Source organism: Cardiocondyla obscurior, linkage group LG09 (assembly GCF_019399895.1).
Source record: "Cardiocondyla obscurior isolate alpha-2009 linkage group LG09, Cobs3.1, whole genome shotgun sequence".
NCBI lineage: Eukaryota > Metazoa > Arthropoda > Insecta > Hymenoptera > Formicidae > Cardiocondyla > Cardiocondyla obscurior.
Window position 1 is genome coordinate 4,973,936 of NC_091872.1, and position 19,153 is coordinate 4,993,088.

Genomic DNA, 19,153 nt, shown 5'->3' on the forward strand with positions numbered 1-19,153 from the left:
TACATTTTCCAGAATAAATGCGCACCCAGGCGATACCAGTTCGAAGTAAAGCGCGGCGAGCAATTATTTTTCGCCAATTGTCTCTTTCGCCGAATGCGAGATCCACCCAACCGAAAGACTGGCGACAGCTGAGACACCGGAAATAAGATAACGAGCATAACTTGTCCCATCGTTAGGTCAATGTACCGCAGTGCGAATGTTAGTGCGCTCTACCTCGCGTAAATTATGTACGTAATTACGTACGTAACTTATTGTTAGCGCAATGCGTCTATTTATTGCAAAATATACACGTGCGCGAGCACATTGGAAGTTTCCGAGCTTCCTCAGTCGCCACGAGCGAGCGCAATTTGTGCTGCAGCTTATTGGCCGGCAGTTAATACCGAAGTTGCGTAACTATACGATGCTCGTTTCGAAAAGGTATTTTGCTGCTAAAATAATTACTTTGTAAAATGTATTTTCCTCCTTACCCTTCCTCCTTCTCTCATATTTTTATTAAATTGCAAAATATTTTTTAATATTGTCCAAAAATAACCAAAATTACATTTATTATAAACGATACTAAAACGCTCATTATAGTTGCATACGGTATATATAGCGTACTTATAAAAAATTTACATGTTTTCTAGAGTACTCAGTCTAACGAAAATCTGATATAAATTATATAATCAATACACCATTAATGTGTTTGCATATTAAATTTCAAAAATAAATTCTGTTTTATTTCCCGCCTGCGCGCGTTAATCTCGCTCCGTAAAAGTGATTAATTATGAAAATAAAAGCAACCGTTGCATTTATTAAACATCACAGAGTGTATGTGTGTGTGTGTATGTACGATATTTATACATGTAACATTTTTCGAAGAGACTTAAATGACAAATAATTAAGTTATAACTATTCATTTACATTAAATACAAAGTAAATTTATATTTTTTCTTTAAATTAAATTAATTAAACTTTTTATTTTAACATTGATCTATCTTTCGTAAAAAATATGTAAATGTATAAATTAATCCACAGTATATTAAGCTCGAGGTCCGTGGGTTCGCTACACCCAAATGACTGTGTGGATCAGTCATCCTCTGCGGAAATACGCAAAATGCAAAACGTAAATGGTGAAGACATCTTGTGGAGTATCCGGCAAATTTTGACCACATCAGCAAACTCGCGTGAATCATTTTCAGATAAATATTTCGGTATTATCCGCGATAGATACCAAATTCATGGTTGGAAACGTTCAGAGAACGAGAAGAGAACCCGAACGCGTAATAAACGTCAGTCGATGGTGCAGAACACGAGCCACGCGATCAATACAAGCTCTGGAGGAAAGTATCACCATCTCTTCCTGGTTCATGGAAGCTCGTCATGAAGTTGACGTCAGCGGCAATTGCGCTACGCATTGAATTTGTTTGATCGATAATAAAATTAAGTACCTTCAGTAGTCCACATCGGCATTTCGACAGACACAGAATGTCGGAAACGCGACAACAGCTTAATTAAATACAAAAAAAATTTAACGTCAGTTTCAAACTCATCAATCTATTACGTGAGTGTACAAAATAACGCAAAATTGTTCAAAATGTCTCATCCATCAAAATTGAAACACCCCAAACGTCGTGATTTAATGCAAAAGCTACGCATTATGGAAGGAATAAAGTATGTTGATTAAATAATATAAAAACAGAACTAATATAAAACTAATGTACGCATTTACTGACTAAAACAATTCTGTAGATATTAAGTATATTTTGCCGGAATTATAAATTAGTAAATATTTTTTAATCAGGTATAATATATAACCTTGCTTCACAGGGGGGAACGTTCTTTTCCTAAATCGAAGGAGTATTGGAAAAAGTTTTGTGACGACCAAGAAAAAAAGTTGATTAGAGTAAGAGAATCTCTTCCCAAATCTCCCTACTATCCTATCATTCCTATTTTTCGCGAATTCGAAACTAGTCACCGCGACATTGTAAATTTTAACGGTTCTATCGCTCCTCAAGGCTTCAATAAAAACGTACTTCTCGTAGATCAAAAATCTTCTAAAACATCAAATATTTTTATAAAAAAAAATGAAAATGTTTCCTTCAACATACGAGAGCCAATAGTTAAAATTTCTCCTCCCACGCCTAAGAAACCATCGAAAAATGATACGGCTAGGAAAAAGGAGAAACAACAGGTGCTTTTTGCCATTGAAAATAAATTTACGATCCAAAAAGCGGATTCGTATAAAGAATCGGAGCCTCTTGATATTCCTTCCAAAAATTCTATCATACCACATGACGGATCGAGAGATGGAAGAGTGTACTCAAAGGAAACGTGTCCCTTTCACAGATACGAACCTGCGGTAAAAATTTTCGACGATGATATCGAGAGATATTTGACGGAAGACCCGAGAGCAAGCGTGTCGCCCGGAGAAAAATTGAACAAATTGCCGCACGTAAAAGATGAATCTAAATATGGCGAAGATACCGATATGACGAACATAATAACTTCCGTCAAGAGCAAGAAAATCAAAAAGATTATTACTCCGCGAAGGGAATTGAAATCTTATTCGGATAATGCTATTGATTTGACCGCAACTGGAATTGCAAAACTTGTACCTAAAGATAAGAGAAATAATATACCGGATACACAACTCAATTTTGCATCCGACGTCGGTACATCGAAACTTAAATTATCTCTCGGCAAAATGTCACCGAAAGAGAAAGAAATCAAGAAAAATTTAAAAATTGTATCGTTATGTCCGAAATTGTTTCGGTACGAAAATAAAATAACACCTAGCGAAATAATAAATCAATTGTCGAACTCACAGACTTCTGAAATTCGAGGAGGGCTCGTAAAAGAATCAGAATGACAAGATGCGGTTCCTAATCTTCAAATTCAATTGAAGCGGACGATCGATAATGAACCGCGGGAATTCTTGAATTACTCACAACGATGCGCGTATAGGGCTCTAAAGCGCTTGACGCGCAACAAAAGCCTGAACTTTAAGCCCGAAATATGGAAGGAAACATCGATGAGATCCCGCGCTTCCACTAATGAATCGGCAGTGAATACAAACAAGTCAGACATCGGCGAGAACGAAAGTCCTGAATCCGGGACCAGCAGCTCGGTATGTTCTTTTTTTCGAGAAATGCAAAAAAAATTGAGAGCAACGTGGGCACCAAATATCGGCGAGCAGGCCGTTAAATATAAGTTGTTGAAAACGGACTCCGGCAAATCATCTATGACTCCCGCGAAATCACTGGCAAAGTCCGCTTTCAGTACAAGATTCGCCAGATACGATACTCGGGAAGACAGTTCGGCAAATCTCCTAGATGCCATTCCAAGGGTGTCGTGCTTTCAACGCAAGAACCGCGACAGGTGCTTATCGTGCATGCATAAGTCCATGCGGAAGGGAAGCGAAACCGAGGCTGTCAGTGCGGCGCGAGCAACACTGCTAACGGAAATTGAAGTGAAAGACGACAGCGAGTCCAGCTCCGGCGGACTTCCGGAATTTCGTGAGGAATTGCAAGAGATATTATATTCCCGGAGAAAGAGAATTCTGAGGTATCCGGAAACAGTTGAGGATGCATCAAGCAAATCGACGTCGCCGTCGCTTCAAGTGGAACAAGAGGACGCCGAGATTTCGATAAAGATCGATCCAAATCAATCTAAGGATAAAACGCCGAAATCCACTGAAAGCCTGCTATCTAAAGACCTAAAGAGCTTGAAAGCTACTTCCAGCTCGATTTCGATATCGTCGGATATGGAGCGATCAAAAATTTCATCCTCGGCGCATACGTCTGACGACGAAACGTCATCTCCATTAGCACTGGACAACGATCCGTCTCAATTTAAAAATATGGCACCCTGTCACCTGCCCACTGTCTTGTTGCCCAGCATGGAACCCTTCCGAGCCCTCAGGCACAGGAAACCGACTACCATGGAGGCGCGAATCGCTCTTATGGAAGCCGCGGCGTCGACCTCGAAAGAAAAATCCGACGACGAATATAACGACGATGTGAAAGTTACAGAGGCAACGAAAAAAAGGCCGTCGCAGAAAGCGACCGGCGGGAAACTCGAAAAGACTGACGCGGAAAAGACTCCAAGAGCCCTCTTGAAAGTTAAATCGCAGCAACAGCTGATATCGCCAATTGTAGAATCTGCGCAGAAGGCCGAGCTGAAGCGAGGATACAGTTGCGCGAGCATCAAGGATTTATCGAAGGATTCTACGAGACGTACGTTCGAGGCTCCTCGAGACGAGGTGGAGAACGGGCGAGGGAAGGTAATCCCCTTGGAGGAGATAGATTCCGCGAAGGGGTCGACTTCCTCCGACTCGGTGAAAGGGGAGAGGCGCGCGGAATTACCGTTGCTGACTGTCGCCGAAATATCGCGATTTTTAGAGAGAGCGAAGCGCGGTGACGCTTCTTCCGCGATGATGCTGGAGAGTCTGGCGAGAGAGTTCTCCTCGCATGTAATAAAACAATATCGCGCCGGCACATTGGCGGCGAAAACGCGCGCGAAATTAACCGCGAGATTAACGAAGCTGTTGGTGGACTCGAAACGTTATTTGAACCCCGACGAATTCCCATCTGACCTCGTTTTCTCCGCGAAACAGCCTCCCGCTTGCAATTCCCGTCTGCTGAGACGCATCCTACCGCTCGATTCCTACAATCTCGTCGCCCCATTATTGGGCATGCCGCAATGGTACCCGAAGAGACCGGCACAAAAAGTAGAGACTGACGTGTACGAGACGGAAGAAGAGGACGAGGAGGAAACGGAAGACGAGATTCCTTTCGATTTAATTGTGCGTACATTTTTCTATTGGATATTTAGTAAAATTGATAATAAATTTCGATTTTTTTTTTAAACTCTGTTAAAAAATTTAAATCTGTAGCATTGCACACTTTCCCGGTTATAGTTTTAATTAAATTTCTTGTAAAAATCAATTAAAACAAACTAAAATTAATATTTTTACTACGTTACACATTTTTTATAATATAAATCGCGAATGGAAATAAATCTTTCATTTAATATTCTGAATTCTATCATTCCTCGAAGACAGTCCGCTTTGTCCGTTCGAGAGTTATTAGTTGAAAGTAAGCTTTTATACGCCCGCAGGTGCATCCCCCGACGACCAAAGACATTTCGACGAGCGGAGATGAACATAAAGTAGGTCAGGCTAGATCGAATCCTTACGCTCTCTTTTTGAGGAAACCGCGGCGCAAGGTACGCCAAATAATATTATCGGCTCCGACGCGAAATCCAACTGCCGTAGCTCCACGTAGCTGAAAGGCATCATTTCTTAATATTGAACCTGACCGATCGTCACAGGCTGTCACTTGGCGTTCTTTAACGGCGGCCGATCTCAAAGGCTACGACCCGGAGGCCACTCTCGAGATGAGGGCCAGAAATATTACGGACAAGATATGCCGTGACTTCTGCGAGTGGCTGCGCAGTTTAGGCGGCATCGACAAAGTCATCGACGAGGACATCCTTAGAGAAATGTTCGAAATTGACTTTACGGCCGAAGCCGGTCGAACGATGAAGGTACTGATGGAAACGGAAACACACGGCGCATAACGTATCGCGCTCTCGTAAATGCGCTTTCGCGCGCAGCACGCGATAGTTCTGCAGTTACGGCGTAACATCATAATGCGATGTATGATGTAACAACGGTAACACGCACTTTGAGCGGTGAACCGCACAACACGGGATTTGAATTATAACTTCGGCCCGGTACTAGAAAGCTGACCCGATTGCGCGTTCGCGTCTCGGGAATAAAATCTATTCAATCGGAACTGCGGAAAAGATAGATCTCCTTTTCGAGAAGGAAACAATGTCGAGCCTATTCGCAATTAAATTAGTGAAACGTCTAAAGATTATACGACCGTTCTTGCAATTTGCGCGTGTAATTGTTTTTTTTTTTTTTTTTATGTCGAAAAGATATAAGAAAATAAAATTAATTATGTTTGATGTAGATGTCAATAAGAGAAATGCCGATGGTGCCTGACGATGTTGCGGTAGCGAGACAATGTCTTGATGCGAGGGAGCTTGCCATGACCAGGAAGCATCTGATCAGAGATGCCAAAGCCGAGAATAAGCCGGCCAAAACAATAGCGTTTGGCACCGCGATACCCCGAGAGCTTCGATTTATACCGCCCAGAAATCGGGTGAGAGAGAAATGGCTCCGATGCGAAAACGTAATGACGGATTTAGAGACAATGGACGTGGTCTGGAAGGATATAACGCATTTGGAGAGCGTGAGAGCATTCGCCAAATGGTTCAGCAAACGTTCAAAAGTGAGTTCGCGCCAAGTAATTTTTCTAACAAAATTACGATAAGCAACTACATATTGCCGGTTATACTTTCAGGTCTCGCTGCCGGATGCGTTAATAACCGCGATAGCCTCCGATCCCGCGAAACACGCCGAGCAGGCGTACTCGGAAATGAATATTTAGCAGCCCGCCGGCTTTAAAGTACCACGGCGCTCATCAAAGTCCCGATTAGTCGTTCGACGAATAATTAACAGAAACAGGAGGGATACACGCGCAGAAAGATTTTGTTGATGGGCCTTCAAAGTTCCGCCATCGTGCCTGTATACTGGCGCCAAATACGTTCGTGTAACCGATACGACCGCACGATGACACGGCGCAGAACGCCCATTTCCTGTATGCGGCGAACGGTTAACCTCCGTGTAGCCGCCGCGGACGCTTCAATCGCGAACAATTCCCGGGGAAATTTCGACAAACGTTCAATTACGGGACCTAATTTTCTGCTAATGATCGCCGCGTTTCGTCCGTCCGACGTAAACGTAGAAATCAAGTTTCTCACCGGGTGCCGGCCTCGAATCAAAATGTATGGATCATTAAAAGGCGCGGACGGTTACCGAGCCATTATTCCTGATTTCGCGTGTAGATTGGATTAGCAGTCCGATTTCTGTCTCCCCCTCCCCCTCTTTCCGTGGCGCGCGATATAACGTGTACACCCGCACACGCACACGACAAATTAATTCATTGGCAACGTGGCGCGCCGACTAATACTGTATTTCGCTGCATCAATTATCGATCACTCAAGTCTCATTGCATTGAACTCCATTAAATACGCGCATGTAATAACTGTAATGTTAATAATACCATTTCCGTTCATTAATAATAATCTCTTATCAATACGCGAGAAGCACACAGTCCGCGAAAATGCGCTCTCCTTTCCGCGTCGTATGCGAAAATGTTCTACGGCGTTTGACACGTTCGCTTTCAATTAACGAGCTGGACGCAGTTGCAAACGTAAGTAATAATACTAGGCGATGTTGTAAAAATGAAATAAAGCGGCCGTAAGAAATAAAAAGCGGCTGGATTAAACGAGGATAGGCTGCAGAGCCAACGATCCCGCATCGACGAGTTGTCTAGCGAAATAACGCAAACGAGCCGATGAAATATTGGAAACGCATCACGGATGCCGGATGTCCCGACAGTGCTTCTGCTTACGACAGAAAACGCGCCTTAGATCCGTGGAAACGGCGGCAGTAAGAAAAAAAAAAAAAGGGGAGAGAGAAAGAGAAAGATAGCAAAAAAGTAAAGTTCGTCTCGTTTGTGATACATCTTTTTTTTTTTGCGACGTATCATCTCATCATAATTTCTTTTTCTCGTTTTTTTTCTCACGCCGGAATACCGTGGTTCAAATTATATCGCGTCAACGAGGAAAGACTCATTAGGAGGCGTCAGAGTGTGTCGTCGTGGTTAAAATCGTAGCCGGAGATTTTTCGTCTCGAGGATAAAAATTGAACAACAAGAAGAGGACGGAGGACGAGAGAAGAGGAAAAGAGAGGTAAAAGGTCCAGATTCAAGAGAACGATAGGCGGCCGGATCGGTCCGCAGCACGCTTCGAATTCAGTTTCTTTCTGTGTTTGCCTTTAATATTTGTTTAACTTTTTTTTCCCCTTGCATGTACACTGCATTCCTGTTCGGTGCGACGGGGTGTGAAACGTGAAGTATTATTCGCGCGTGCACTTCGCTAAATATTTGCACGCACAGCGGCATTTAAATGACGTGCCAAAAAATACGCGATTAATCCCTTTTCCTCAGGTAATTCGCTGTCCTACTGACATCGTTCTTCGGGCAAAATTTTTTAAATAAAATCTATTTGCCTAATCTTTGTCGCATCGTTAATTGCACAAAAACTCTGTATTAAATCCCGACGGTAAAAAAAAAAGTTTTTTAATTCGTTGGAAAACTTAATTTTAACTTAATTTTGGAAATGAATCTTTCTACATAGTAATGAAACTGCAGAGAACTAACTGATTTGAAGAGAGACAAAATTAGCGTATTTTCCACTTATAATAACAAAACTGTTCAGTCAGCCCGATAACGAGGATACTGTTAAAAAAAAAAAAAAAATCTCGAACTCGAAAGATACACCTCTTATTGTTTCTTTTTTTGCAACCCCCTTTTCGAGAGCGAACTGCCGGTGAGTCACGAACTTTACGAGGAAAAAGAAAACGATGGAAAGAGGAGCTTTTAAAAAGGAGATAGAAAGGGAATCGGAAGCGCACCGGGGACGAACCGGCGGGTGGCACGGCGGGAGAAAAAAGGGGAGGGAGGAAGAAGAGGGTGAACGAAGAGAGAGTTTAGAGTCATCATTGGCCATTGGCCATCCGTTTCGCTCCACTTGCGACGAAGGATCCCGCTCGACCGAGAAATTTAACAAGGCGCACGCTCCCGACTGACAATAGCCAACTTTCCTGGGCCCCCGCGCGCCCGGGTTTTAATTACTTCAATTTTGAACATCGAACTCGGCCCGCGACGGGTCTCGCGATTACGCCATCGAATCGGCGAACTATCCAAAAATAGAAGCGCTATGAACAAAACTGAATTAATCCACCGCACACGGCTGCCAGTTTCATACGAACGCGGAGTCCCCCACATTGTTTTCCCGATTCAACGATGTGTGAAAAAATTCATATCGCACGTACATACCGCGAGCTGGACCGACGGACCTCATCCTGCGCCTTTGGCACTCGCTCAAAGTTACGTCTTTCAATCAGCGATTATTTAACATCACGAATTGATCGTAAATTGAAGCTGGACTGGGACTAAACTTGACTGACTCATTCGTTGACTAAAGCAACAAAAGACTTCGTCTTTGAGATCAGAGAATATTGGCACGCAATTGCGCCTCGTTGCAATTTTCCCTCAGCTTCCCGCCTACGGCGCGCGCCTTTATTGCGTAATACACCGTGAATGCAAAGTAAGACGCGGCCGCTCGCACGCTCGGTGATTATCGTTATCGTTATTGTGTCGGGCGCGCCTTTGGAAAAAAAAAAAGAGAAAAAAATGCCACCGGAAGCGACACTTCGGTCACTTTATTCAGTAGCGTTGCGCGTTTGACAGCGGACGAGCGACGCGTTCCCGATACCAAGAGAATCCTAAGCGTACGAATAATCGAATCGATCGATTCGTCGCCTGTTTCTCCCCTTTCCCCTTTTTTTCGCTTTTTTCCCATTCCGCGTGTAAAAATACTATCGTCCTCCCCGGTTTCATCGCATCTCGCTCCATTTTATCACTTCTTTAACTTTTCATATCGGGTATCTTTTATGTAATGAACGCTCAGTGTAAACTTCTACTAAAGAGAAATCCATCTAAAATTAATAGCAAAAAGCGAGGCGTTTTTATTCTATAAACATTATCTGTCACTTAGTTCGCAGCTTCAGAGTCCCAAAGTCCCGAAAGTTTCGAAAAGTTTCGCTCTCAATGAACATATTAAGGTAAACGGCGGAGAGACGGCTTGATTGGAGATTGGAGACAATTTTAATATTAGCCGTAGGTATTATAATTAGCGCGTAATTCCGAGGAGACGTACGGGCGGCGGGGTTTCCAAGAATTTATAAATTAATTCGAAATTAAAGAAAGAGCATGCAGAAAAATTCAGGGGACGGAGACAAATCTGGTATGGTCTGTGCCAGTTAACATAGATGTATCATAAATACGGAGCTGCGGGGCGATTCGCTTCGTTACCTACGTGCAATGTACGACAGAGAGCAAACACACGATCGCACGCACACCCATTCACACAAATCAGACGAGAAGCGTTTCCTGCCCAGCTATTCGTACTCGTTCGATCTATTGTCATAAAGTTTCACGATGGTGTGCACGTGGTGTCTACGTCAACGTGCCGCAATGGAGTAACGAATGAATAATCCACAAAAGCTATCAAATTGAAACCGTTAATGCCCAGTTTCTGTCATCTGCTCCCTTTTTTTTTCTTTTTTTTTTCCTACTGGTGTACAGTCCTAATTAAAACTTTAAATTTACATTTCGCGCTCCCGTTTGTCCAGAAATGCGTCGCGCGTCGTACGAATTTTCCGGGTGGCAGAATCGTTAAGATGCAGTAGATGATAACAGCGCGTAAAACATTAAACAGAAGATAGATGAAATCTGCGCGAAGTAAAATGAGCAGTGACGTAAGTGATGCAAGATAAATAAACTTGCAATTTTTTCAAACTTTTAATTCATTAAATAAACATGTCGCGCGTATACCGTTATATAGAGTTCTCGAAATCGACTATAGCTTTAATTTATTCAACTAATTTCACATTAAAGCAACATTTTCGGGAGATTGTTATTAAGGAACTTTATAGTAACATAAATAATTGCTTCGCTGTTATTACTCAATCGATTATTAAATTTATTGAATAATTTTATCGAGAGCAGAGAAAAAAATTCCCGGTGCAGCGTCGGTCACGATTCTCTGTCGAATTCGGGGAACTCTACGCGACGCGATTTCGTGCGGAGGATTACCGCTCGTAATGGACTTCGTTCAACATCCGGTCGCATCCGGAAGGCCGCGCCCGTCACGGTTGCCCCCGACATCGTTACATCAACCGAGCGGCGCGACGAGCCGCACGATTCTTCTGTTGCGCTCGTGCGTCACGTAGCATTATTGTTAAAACTGTGCTGTGCCGATGGCAGTTACACGCGACTCGCCGCGCAACAGTCTACCGATGTCCTTTGACCGGGTGAGATTCCAATAAGCAGTGCGAATAGTGCGGACAAACGACCGAGATTCGAAATCGGCATAGACTGATCCTATACGCGTGGAACAAAGAATTTTTTTTCATCGTTAATTTCAGCTATCGACGTGCTTTGCGCGTTTTGCGAAACTGATTTGTGCACATGTGGTGTCATCACGGTAAACTTTTGCTAATTTAATCAGACAACGTTAACTGCGCGTGAAGGTTTGAAATCGATTTCGTAATGTGACGCTCGCACCTCGCTAATGCAACGTGGCTGACAATACGTATAATTTCTATACCCTTTCTCGCGTCTTTTCTACGGTTCGGTACGGATGCATAATCTCAATGACCGAAGCAACAGCGCGCCGCAACGAGAAGGCAGTGAGCCGTTCTTCGAGTACAAGAGAATGGACATTAAAGTCTCGCAAGCCGCAGCACTGCAAATGCACGTTTCTCCGACTGTTAAGCGCGACGAGATGCACAGAGGAAACTTTACGGCGAAGCAATTCGAGCGACGACGGAGACACGTGACCGAGGAGCCGTCAACGTAACCAGGACAATTAGACTGAAATACGGAAAAAAAAAGTGAGAAAAAGCGTAAAAAATTATCTCTTCAGTCTTCCAGTCGGGTTAACAAAACCCCCGATATACTTTGCCCGTTCGTTACTTCGTAGTTTTTGCGTCATGATAATGAGCGCAATGTCTTGCAAATATCGATTTAAAATGGCTTTTTAAGATTTAAATCACGTTTCCGTACTTATTTTTAAATTACAGTTTGAAACATCTAAGATTAACGTGGTTTTTACTAACAACAAGTCGGTGGGCAGCTTGCAGTAATTTTTTTTTAACCAAATTATTTCGTTGGATTGTTAAACTTCTTTACATTTTCTGTGACAAGTTTCGCAATTTTTTATATTAATCATTTTGAAGATTAACAAGCGAAAATTTCATAATAATACCATTTAAACTCGACGAGAGCGATTCAGTTAGCTGTGTGCACATCGCGATTTGCTAAAATTTCAGTTTAGTTAGAGCGATCGTTGTTGGCGCGACGATTAATGTTACTATCGAATTAACCTTGGGTTAAGCCGTCGTGTAAATGGAATTGCGAGACGACCGAGCGAATTACCCGGTCGCCTCTAGGGCGGATATTACGCTGCACCGAATTATCGATTGTGAATTCAAAAAGCGGGCGCGCAATCGGAGGGGAGTCTGAAGCAACGGAGGCGCCCACGTACCGTCGAATACTCTTCGAAAACTTATTACGGACCAAGTCCCAATTAAACTTCCCCCGTGATTACTTCCCTATAGGCAGGCGGTTACAAGAGCTCGCCAAGTCCACTAAGTATGCAAGATTCTTGATGCAGACCTGTGATCTAGTTGTGGAGAATTAAAATTGCAAACGTTGACGAATATTTTATATGAATATCACGAGTCTAATTTGTTAATTATTTCCGAGTATTAGTTTAGGTCCCCGTCGAATAAAAAATTTCTTCGAAATTGCTCGCGTTGTATTCGCAAGAAGTTATTACATAATAATTAGAAATCAGAGTAGCGTTTGACTTAAATGATAACTAAACGATAATTTAATTATGTCAATACCAACGTGAAATAACGATGCTAGCTGAAGCTACGTTTCAATGTTTTTTTTTCTTTCTTTTTTTTTTTAATATTATATAATTAAAATTATTATTGTTTTCTGCGATATAAATCTCGATGAAGTACGCGAGCGGTTTATAAATAAACTTGGCTTTGTAAAGCCGGATTACATTGTAATATCGTGTCATGCGAGTCGCAGTGGACCGCAAGCGTCTCAGTTATCCAGTCGTAGAAAAGCCGGATAACGTAGCGCATGGTCCTGGGCTTCCTGTTCGATCCTTCCAGAGCTTCGCGAGGTAGCCTGTTTCGTATTGGAATGCGGGTGTTATGGGGAATCCATAGGGAACTCGCACCGTTGCAGGAGCGGTGGCGCGGGCCGACGTTATCGCAGAGAGAAGGCCGCAAAGTGTATTTACATACCGAGCCTTGGTCAAAGCCTTTACTTTGCGCGGCTATCCCGTGCATCCAAGACGTTCGCAGCACCTCGAGCTCTTATTCGACCGAATTCAGAATGAGCTCGTCCCGCTCGACGCGTCGCATCGCCAGAACCCGTGACCGCAATAATGGTTATCAAGTCAAATTTGCAGCACGTTTCCAAACTCTTCATTAAATATTGCGACAGGAATGTAGAGAAGGAAATTTAAATAATTTACGGAGGTACTTGGCGGCATCGAGGCATTTCTCGCGAGAATAGTTAATAAAAATTTAAAAGATCTAAATTTCTTTCAATCATTTAATAAATACAACTAATTATACGACTCGAGAGTAATCAACGGAATATACGAATGCGTGTTTCTTTGTAACGAAAATAATAGCTTTGCCATTGTTTTAAAGCCGCATTATTCTACTGCAAAACCGACCCGTACAGCAAAATGGAACTTTACCTCGCAGAAATTGGTTCCTCGGCGAGTTTCTAGCGCATCGGAAAATTCCATTTTTCTCTTTCTATCCCGAGCTATCTATCGGCCGCCGATATACTCCTTTCTCGAATTTCACATGCATCCTCGGCGATCGATTACTCGTCGTGACGCGGTTAACGAGCGGCAACAAAATTGTCGTGGTGATTACGTTTGCATTTAGACGGGTGAGAGAAGCCTAGGTCGCTCGGCTGTTTGCCGAGCGACGACAGCACGGCCCCCGATTCACATTTTTCGTCATTTTCAAAAGCTATAAGCCCGTGGGGTCGGATCAGGGTAAGCATCCCGCGGCGAAAGCCGTGCTCGAGCCGGCTCTCTGACAGGCGAAGGGGGGTAATTGCGCGTCGGTGCTGACTTATAGCTTCTAAATCAGTGTCGACCGGATTCACCCCTTGTGCCATCGCCTCGTGCCGAACAGCCTTTGCGAAACTTTCGGGATAAAATGATGGCCGGTTTCATCGCCGCTCGATTACGTGTCTACCGAATATGCCCACTGACGAGGACGTAGATCGATTTATCGCCCGAAAATAATACAACAAGTCGCCATAACCGTTGAAAATTCAGAGATAACAAACTTTGTGTAGTTATACCCGTTAAAAAAATTTAACGAATAAAAGAAAAATATCAGTGCCCGTTGTTAAAAGAAGAAAAATTTAATTTAGCCAGTTCCATTAATTTCTTTTTAAGCTCTAGTCCTACTAAAATCGTCAGGATCGCAAAGCTGTTTGCCACGAAATACTCGTACGCGATTGCTAATATCCGACATCCCGCTGATCCGCAAAGGTATCCGCGACTATCGTATTCCATCTGCAGGAAGGCGTCAGCAGCCACTAAGCCGACCTCGTTGGCAAACAATTAGCCAAGTTTCGATCGTACTCGCCTTCTATCGCGAGTGCGCCGCGAATTTCTCGCGCGAGAGCGGTAAAGCCCCGGCTTTCGGCGCTCGAGTGGCTAAACTTTATTAAACGATATTTCTCTAATTATCTCCGCGTCGACCCGTGCTAGGCGCGAACCTCCGCCGTGTAGTTGCAACCATGTTTACGGCGTGTGCTGGAAGCGCGTCTCGAAACTATAAACATTAAAAAGGATCGCGAGGCGCCAAAGTTAGCACCCTCCTAGTTCGTCTCCTCCCCCAACATCTCATCCGCTTCCTTTTTCTTTTCCTTTTTCCCTCTTCCCTCATCTCCTTCCTCTCTCGCGAAACTGAGGAACTTCCAAGACCCATTTCGAGGAAAAACTTGGAAAATTAAACGCCACGAGACGGCACCGTCCAACGTCGAGGGAAAAAAAAAGTGGCGGCAAAATGCTTAGCAGTAACGTACCGGGGGCGTCGCTGATTTCTAAGTATAGCGCTCATCCCTGATAACCTTGTACACTTCTCGCGATACAATTCTAATAACACGGCGCGGTTAACTTTTTAATTGGAAAGAACGGAAACAGACCGCTCGAGAATTGCGCCGTCCAATTTTACGAGCGCGCCTTTATCCTGCGAATTGCCTTCTCGAAAATCCGCGAGTCGCCAATCGACGGCTGAAAATCTCTCGCGTAATTTAAATAAGTTCATGGCTGAATCTGGCCGGTCGTTATTACATACAGGTGTCGGCGCAATCGCGAATGGAAATGGGACGGAATAAAATTAGCGGCCCTCCCGAATGCCCAAGTAATTACGTGTAATTTATATTACTCACTATTGGTATGCAAATCATGCGTACCGTGCATGCCCATTATACCGCCTGCCGTGTGAACTTCGATTCTACCGCTTCCAGCTTGTCGGAGCTCTCTCGCGCTTTTCTTTTTGTCCCGCCATCGCGTTACATTAAAGTTCGGCCGCCTAGTAAGATTGTCTCATGTACACCGACTTGTCGCGTCTCGGATACGATTTACATATAGATAAAAAAATATAAAGCTTGAATTTAAATAGTAAATTATTTATAATACGCTATTCGTCGAGAAAATAAGCAATCAAACTACTGTTACGTGCCACGTGCATATTGATATAAAATAAGTATTGAAATTTTATTTGGCTGGAACGGGACCGCTAATATTGCTAATCATAATTAAGGCTCGCTCAAGACAAGTAGACTGCAAACTCGTCAAAGAATCTGTACCGTTAAAAGGAAAAGGCGGCGAACTTGAGGAAGAAAGAGACAGAAGGCCCGTTGTACGACGATGCGACACACGGCGAGACAGAGAAACGGGAAAGGATGCCAACGGTAGGACGGTGAGGCGGCGGCTTAGATACGGCTGAATTGGTCAGTGGCGTCAGTCTTTTGATCTAAACTAAAATACAAGCCCGAAACAACGGCCAAAGCAAATCTGCTCAAAGTACCTGCCCTCTTCAAAGTACTTGGTTTCGTCTATCTCGCTTCGCCCCGCGCGATGGTATACCCCAATGACCAATTATCTTTGTATCTTTGCCGATGACAAGCGAACCGCGAGTAAACTGTCAACGGGGGGGAAAGGGTTTAGTACGTGTCGGTCTATCGGATAAGGGGGTTGGTACACCGGACTCCATCCCTTTCTTTTCCTCTCTCTCCCTTTCCGTCTCTTTTGTCCTCCGTCGTTATTCTATCTCTCTTTCTTTTTCCCGCAGCTTCCACTTGCGCGTTATGGCTCGCACCAGCTTCCTCTTTTTTTTTTTTTTTTTTATTTTATTTTTTTTTTTTTACCCCTCTTTTCGCATTCCTAATTTCATTTTTCATCGGTCGTCGATTTCCGAGCGCGCGCACCCGCGCATTTTGTCGCACGGATCAACCGAAACAATGGCTTGCCTCGCAGCGAATTAAATCGAAAACGAATTAAATCTTCCCGCCACTCTGCGCTGCCCGGTCACCCCGCGTCGTGACTTTCTCGTCTTCGACAGAGGTGCTTCGAACGACGAATTTGGGACAAGACTTTAATTGGAGTGTCGCGTATCCGTTTAATTATAGCCGTCGCTTTAACTTCGTTACGTTGTAAAAAGCACGATGTTCGGCTATTAAGATGGGAGCAAGATTTACAAAGTCGCTGTGCTAAAAATACTATTAATTAATAACGTTGTTGGACCGATGGCCATTTAAACGTGTATCTTTAGTCTCGCGAAAGACGGCTATTGTCCTCGTCGATAAAACACAATAGTAGTCTAATACCACACAAACGAGAAACCCTCTCTCGTACTACTACGATATGGCTTTAATTCGTGACGTCTTATTCGGCCGTCTGATGAACCCGGTGGCCGTTTGATGTTCACGACGCTTTAATATACAGCGGTCAGAGGCTTGCTATCCATACACCTCTTTCAAGAACCTTCATTCTGATAATGATTAACAAGACGGAAATTAACGAAGAACAGATTGGATCCGTTTAACGCCATTCTCGTTACCCTTTGTCTGCTAGCGCTCTACTTACAAATACTTCTGTAATTGCTCGCATCCGTCTGTAGTATTCTCCTTCTTGTTACCTTATAGCTTTTTTAGCAATCCTGTTACCGAGATATTACAACGTTTTACACCGACTGCTCTTTTTGATTATTTATCTTTAATTAAGAAAAGTCATAGTAGATTTGACGCTCGAAACAAAATTCTTTGTACTAAACGCCACTAACGTAACTAAATATTTACGAGCGCTTAAACAGCTTGATTACTTTGGCAAATTAATCTCTCCGAGTTACCTTTTAATCTCTTATGTCCGACACTTTTCAAATGGACTCTTTTTATTTTTAATCTTGCATTAACTTTCATAAGACGATCAATCATTTCTCTTTTTAATAAAAATTGTATAATTTTTGTTATCAGCAACGTCGAGTTGGTTTATAAATAATATTAGTGCTTTCAAAAGTGTGGAAAAAATCAGAAAACAAAATGGTGGTAGCAAAATAATATCGTCGTTAATCTATATTATTTCTGCAGTATGTAACATGCTCCAGACAAACTGTGAAAACGGGACGTTGAATGTTGGACGATAGTATAACGTCGATATACTTGTGGCCCCTTGATGTTGCCTTTCATTTAATGTACCCCCCGTCCAAGACCTAATCCCGTGGTAATAATCCACGTATCCTGCTGCTCGCGTACACAAATCTGTGCAGTAAACCGGGTCAATAACGTGATTCACATTTGTTAGCAGCGAGATAGAATACAACCTATATAAAATTTACTTTTTTTTTTTCTTTAAATTAACGAGCAGTAATTTTATATTTAATCTAGAAATATTATTAAAGACGGGTGACGTTCTATAGAAAATTAATCTATAAAAAAATTCCATCTCTATAAAAAATCGCATCATACAAAGAGTCTAAATGAAGAGTCATGTTGGCGTGTAAGGCGTGCCGAGTAAAAAATAAATTTCGACCTAGTCGGCGTATACCGGGCTCGTGTAAATTTTTTTAACGATAAAGTTTCACGTCAAGGACCGGGCCCGTTTCCGTTCGGCGGGACTCCACCACGTTAATTCCGCAGGACGTTACATTAATTCCAAATTGGTTTCGGCCAAGCGGAGATCCTCGGCGTCGTGCCAGGCACGAAGGATCACCGATCCACGGAATACCCGGCTTAGTTCCGTCGTAATTACAGGCCAGAGCAGAGCTTAGCCTGTCCTTATTTATACGCAAGCTAGAGAACGTGACGCGACGCGACGCGCACGCTGATACTTCATTTTGCTGCTCGTACGCGCTCTTCGTGTGCGTTTCTTATTAGTTGCATACTCGACTGGCAGACATTGTTCTCATCTCCGATCCGTGATAATAAGCAATCGAGCTCGTTCAAGTATGTTTGAACTAAGGACGTTAAAAGCTATGCCACTTTGATCATATTCAGATCGTAATATTAAAGATACAAAAAATTCTGCATAGCTATAATAATTTTCTGTTATTCTCTATACAATATTAAAAATTAACTTTTTTCGAAAGTAAGCAACGACCTATTAAAAATAAAACTCGATTAAACAGCTCTTAGATTTTTTTTAACTTAATTTTTGAAAAGAAAAAAGTTATGAGATTAGCTTCCCGAGAATCTTACAAAATCTACTTCGTCGCAAGACATTGTTAAGCAAATTTTTCGACATTTTGCATTTATTCTTTTTTATCTCCGATGAATAGAAAAGCCAGTACACGTTCATTATAGTGATGAAAGAAGCTCGCAAAATTCCGAACGCGACTAAGAGAGGCGTTTATAAGACCGAGCAAGGGTATCGGGGATAGGTGGTGGTGTCTTAAGCACCACGTCGCTATATTTAGGACGCATCCTTATCTCCGACGACCCCTTCTAACCGCAGTTTTGAATCGTGGCGGGCGCGCCGGCGCTTAGCGCCGGTCCATGTCGGTGGTGATTCCGCGGCAGGAAGGGGTTGCACTTTGTGAGAGAGATAGACGGCAGAGGAGGTGCAGAGAAACTGAGGGGAAACTAAGAACGGGAGAGAGATCCCCGTGGAAACGAGAGAAAGCAGAGACCCGGCGGACGATGGGATAACCCCGTGAGTGGTCAAAGGCGTCGGAGCGAGACGACTGACGGTCGGCGACGAGGGGGTTGAAACAGCTCACGAGGTCTAAAGGTGTCGTAATGAAGCTCTGCGAGGATGAAAGATAAAACGAGACAACGAACAAGTGAGAGAAGTAGCGGGGAAAATGACAAAGACGGAGTGAAGACTGTCGGAAGAAAGAAGAAGGAGAATC

General features: G+C 43.1%; 1 protein-coding gene across 1 annotated transcript; it reads left to right on the top strand.

The window, feature by feature from the left end:
• The first annotated feature begins 1,576 nt into the window (after positions 1 to 1,576).
• On the top strand, positions 1,577 to 7,516 carry LOC139105319 (uncharacterized). Its single transcript, XM_070661331.1, has 6 exons — positions 1,577 to 1,653; positions 1,810 to 2,821; positions 2,852 to 4,786; positions 5,101 to 5,208; positions 5,314 to 5,529; positions 5,961 to 7,516. The coding sequence occupies exons 1-6, from the start codon at positions 1,577 to 1,579 to the stop codon at positions 6,321 to 6,323; spliced, it is 3,711 nt and encodes a 1,236-aa protein (XP_070517432.1). The 3' UTR covers positions 6,324 to 7,516.
• The last annotated feature ends 11,637 nt before the right edge of the window (positions 7,517 to 19,153 follow it).

Coding starts and splice junctions, on each gene's coding strand:
- LOC139105319 (XM_070661331.1), top strand. CDS start 1,577: ATGTCTCATCCATCAAAATTGAAACACCCCAAACGTCGTGATTTAATG. Junction 2,822..2,851: donor ACTCACAGACTTCTGAAATT/CGAGGAGGGCTC, acceptor GAATCAGAATGA/CAAGATGCGGTTCCTAATCT. Junction 4,787..5,100: donor AGATTCCTTTCGATTTAATT/GTGCGTACATTT, acceptor ATACGCCCGCAG/GTGCATCCCCCGACGACCAA.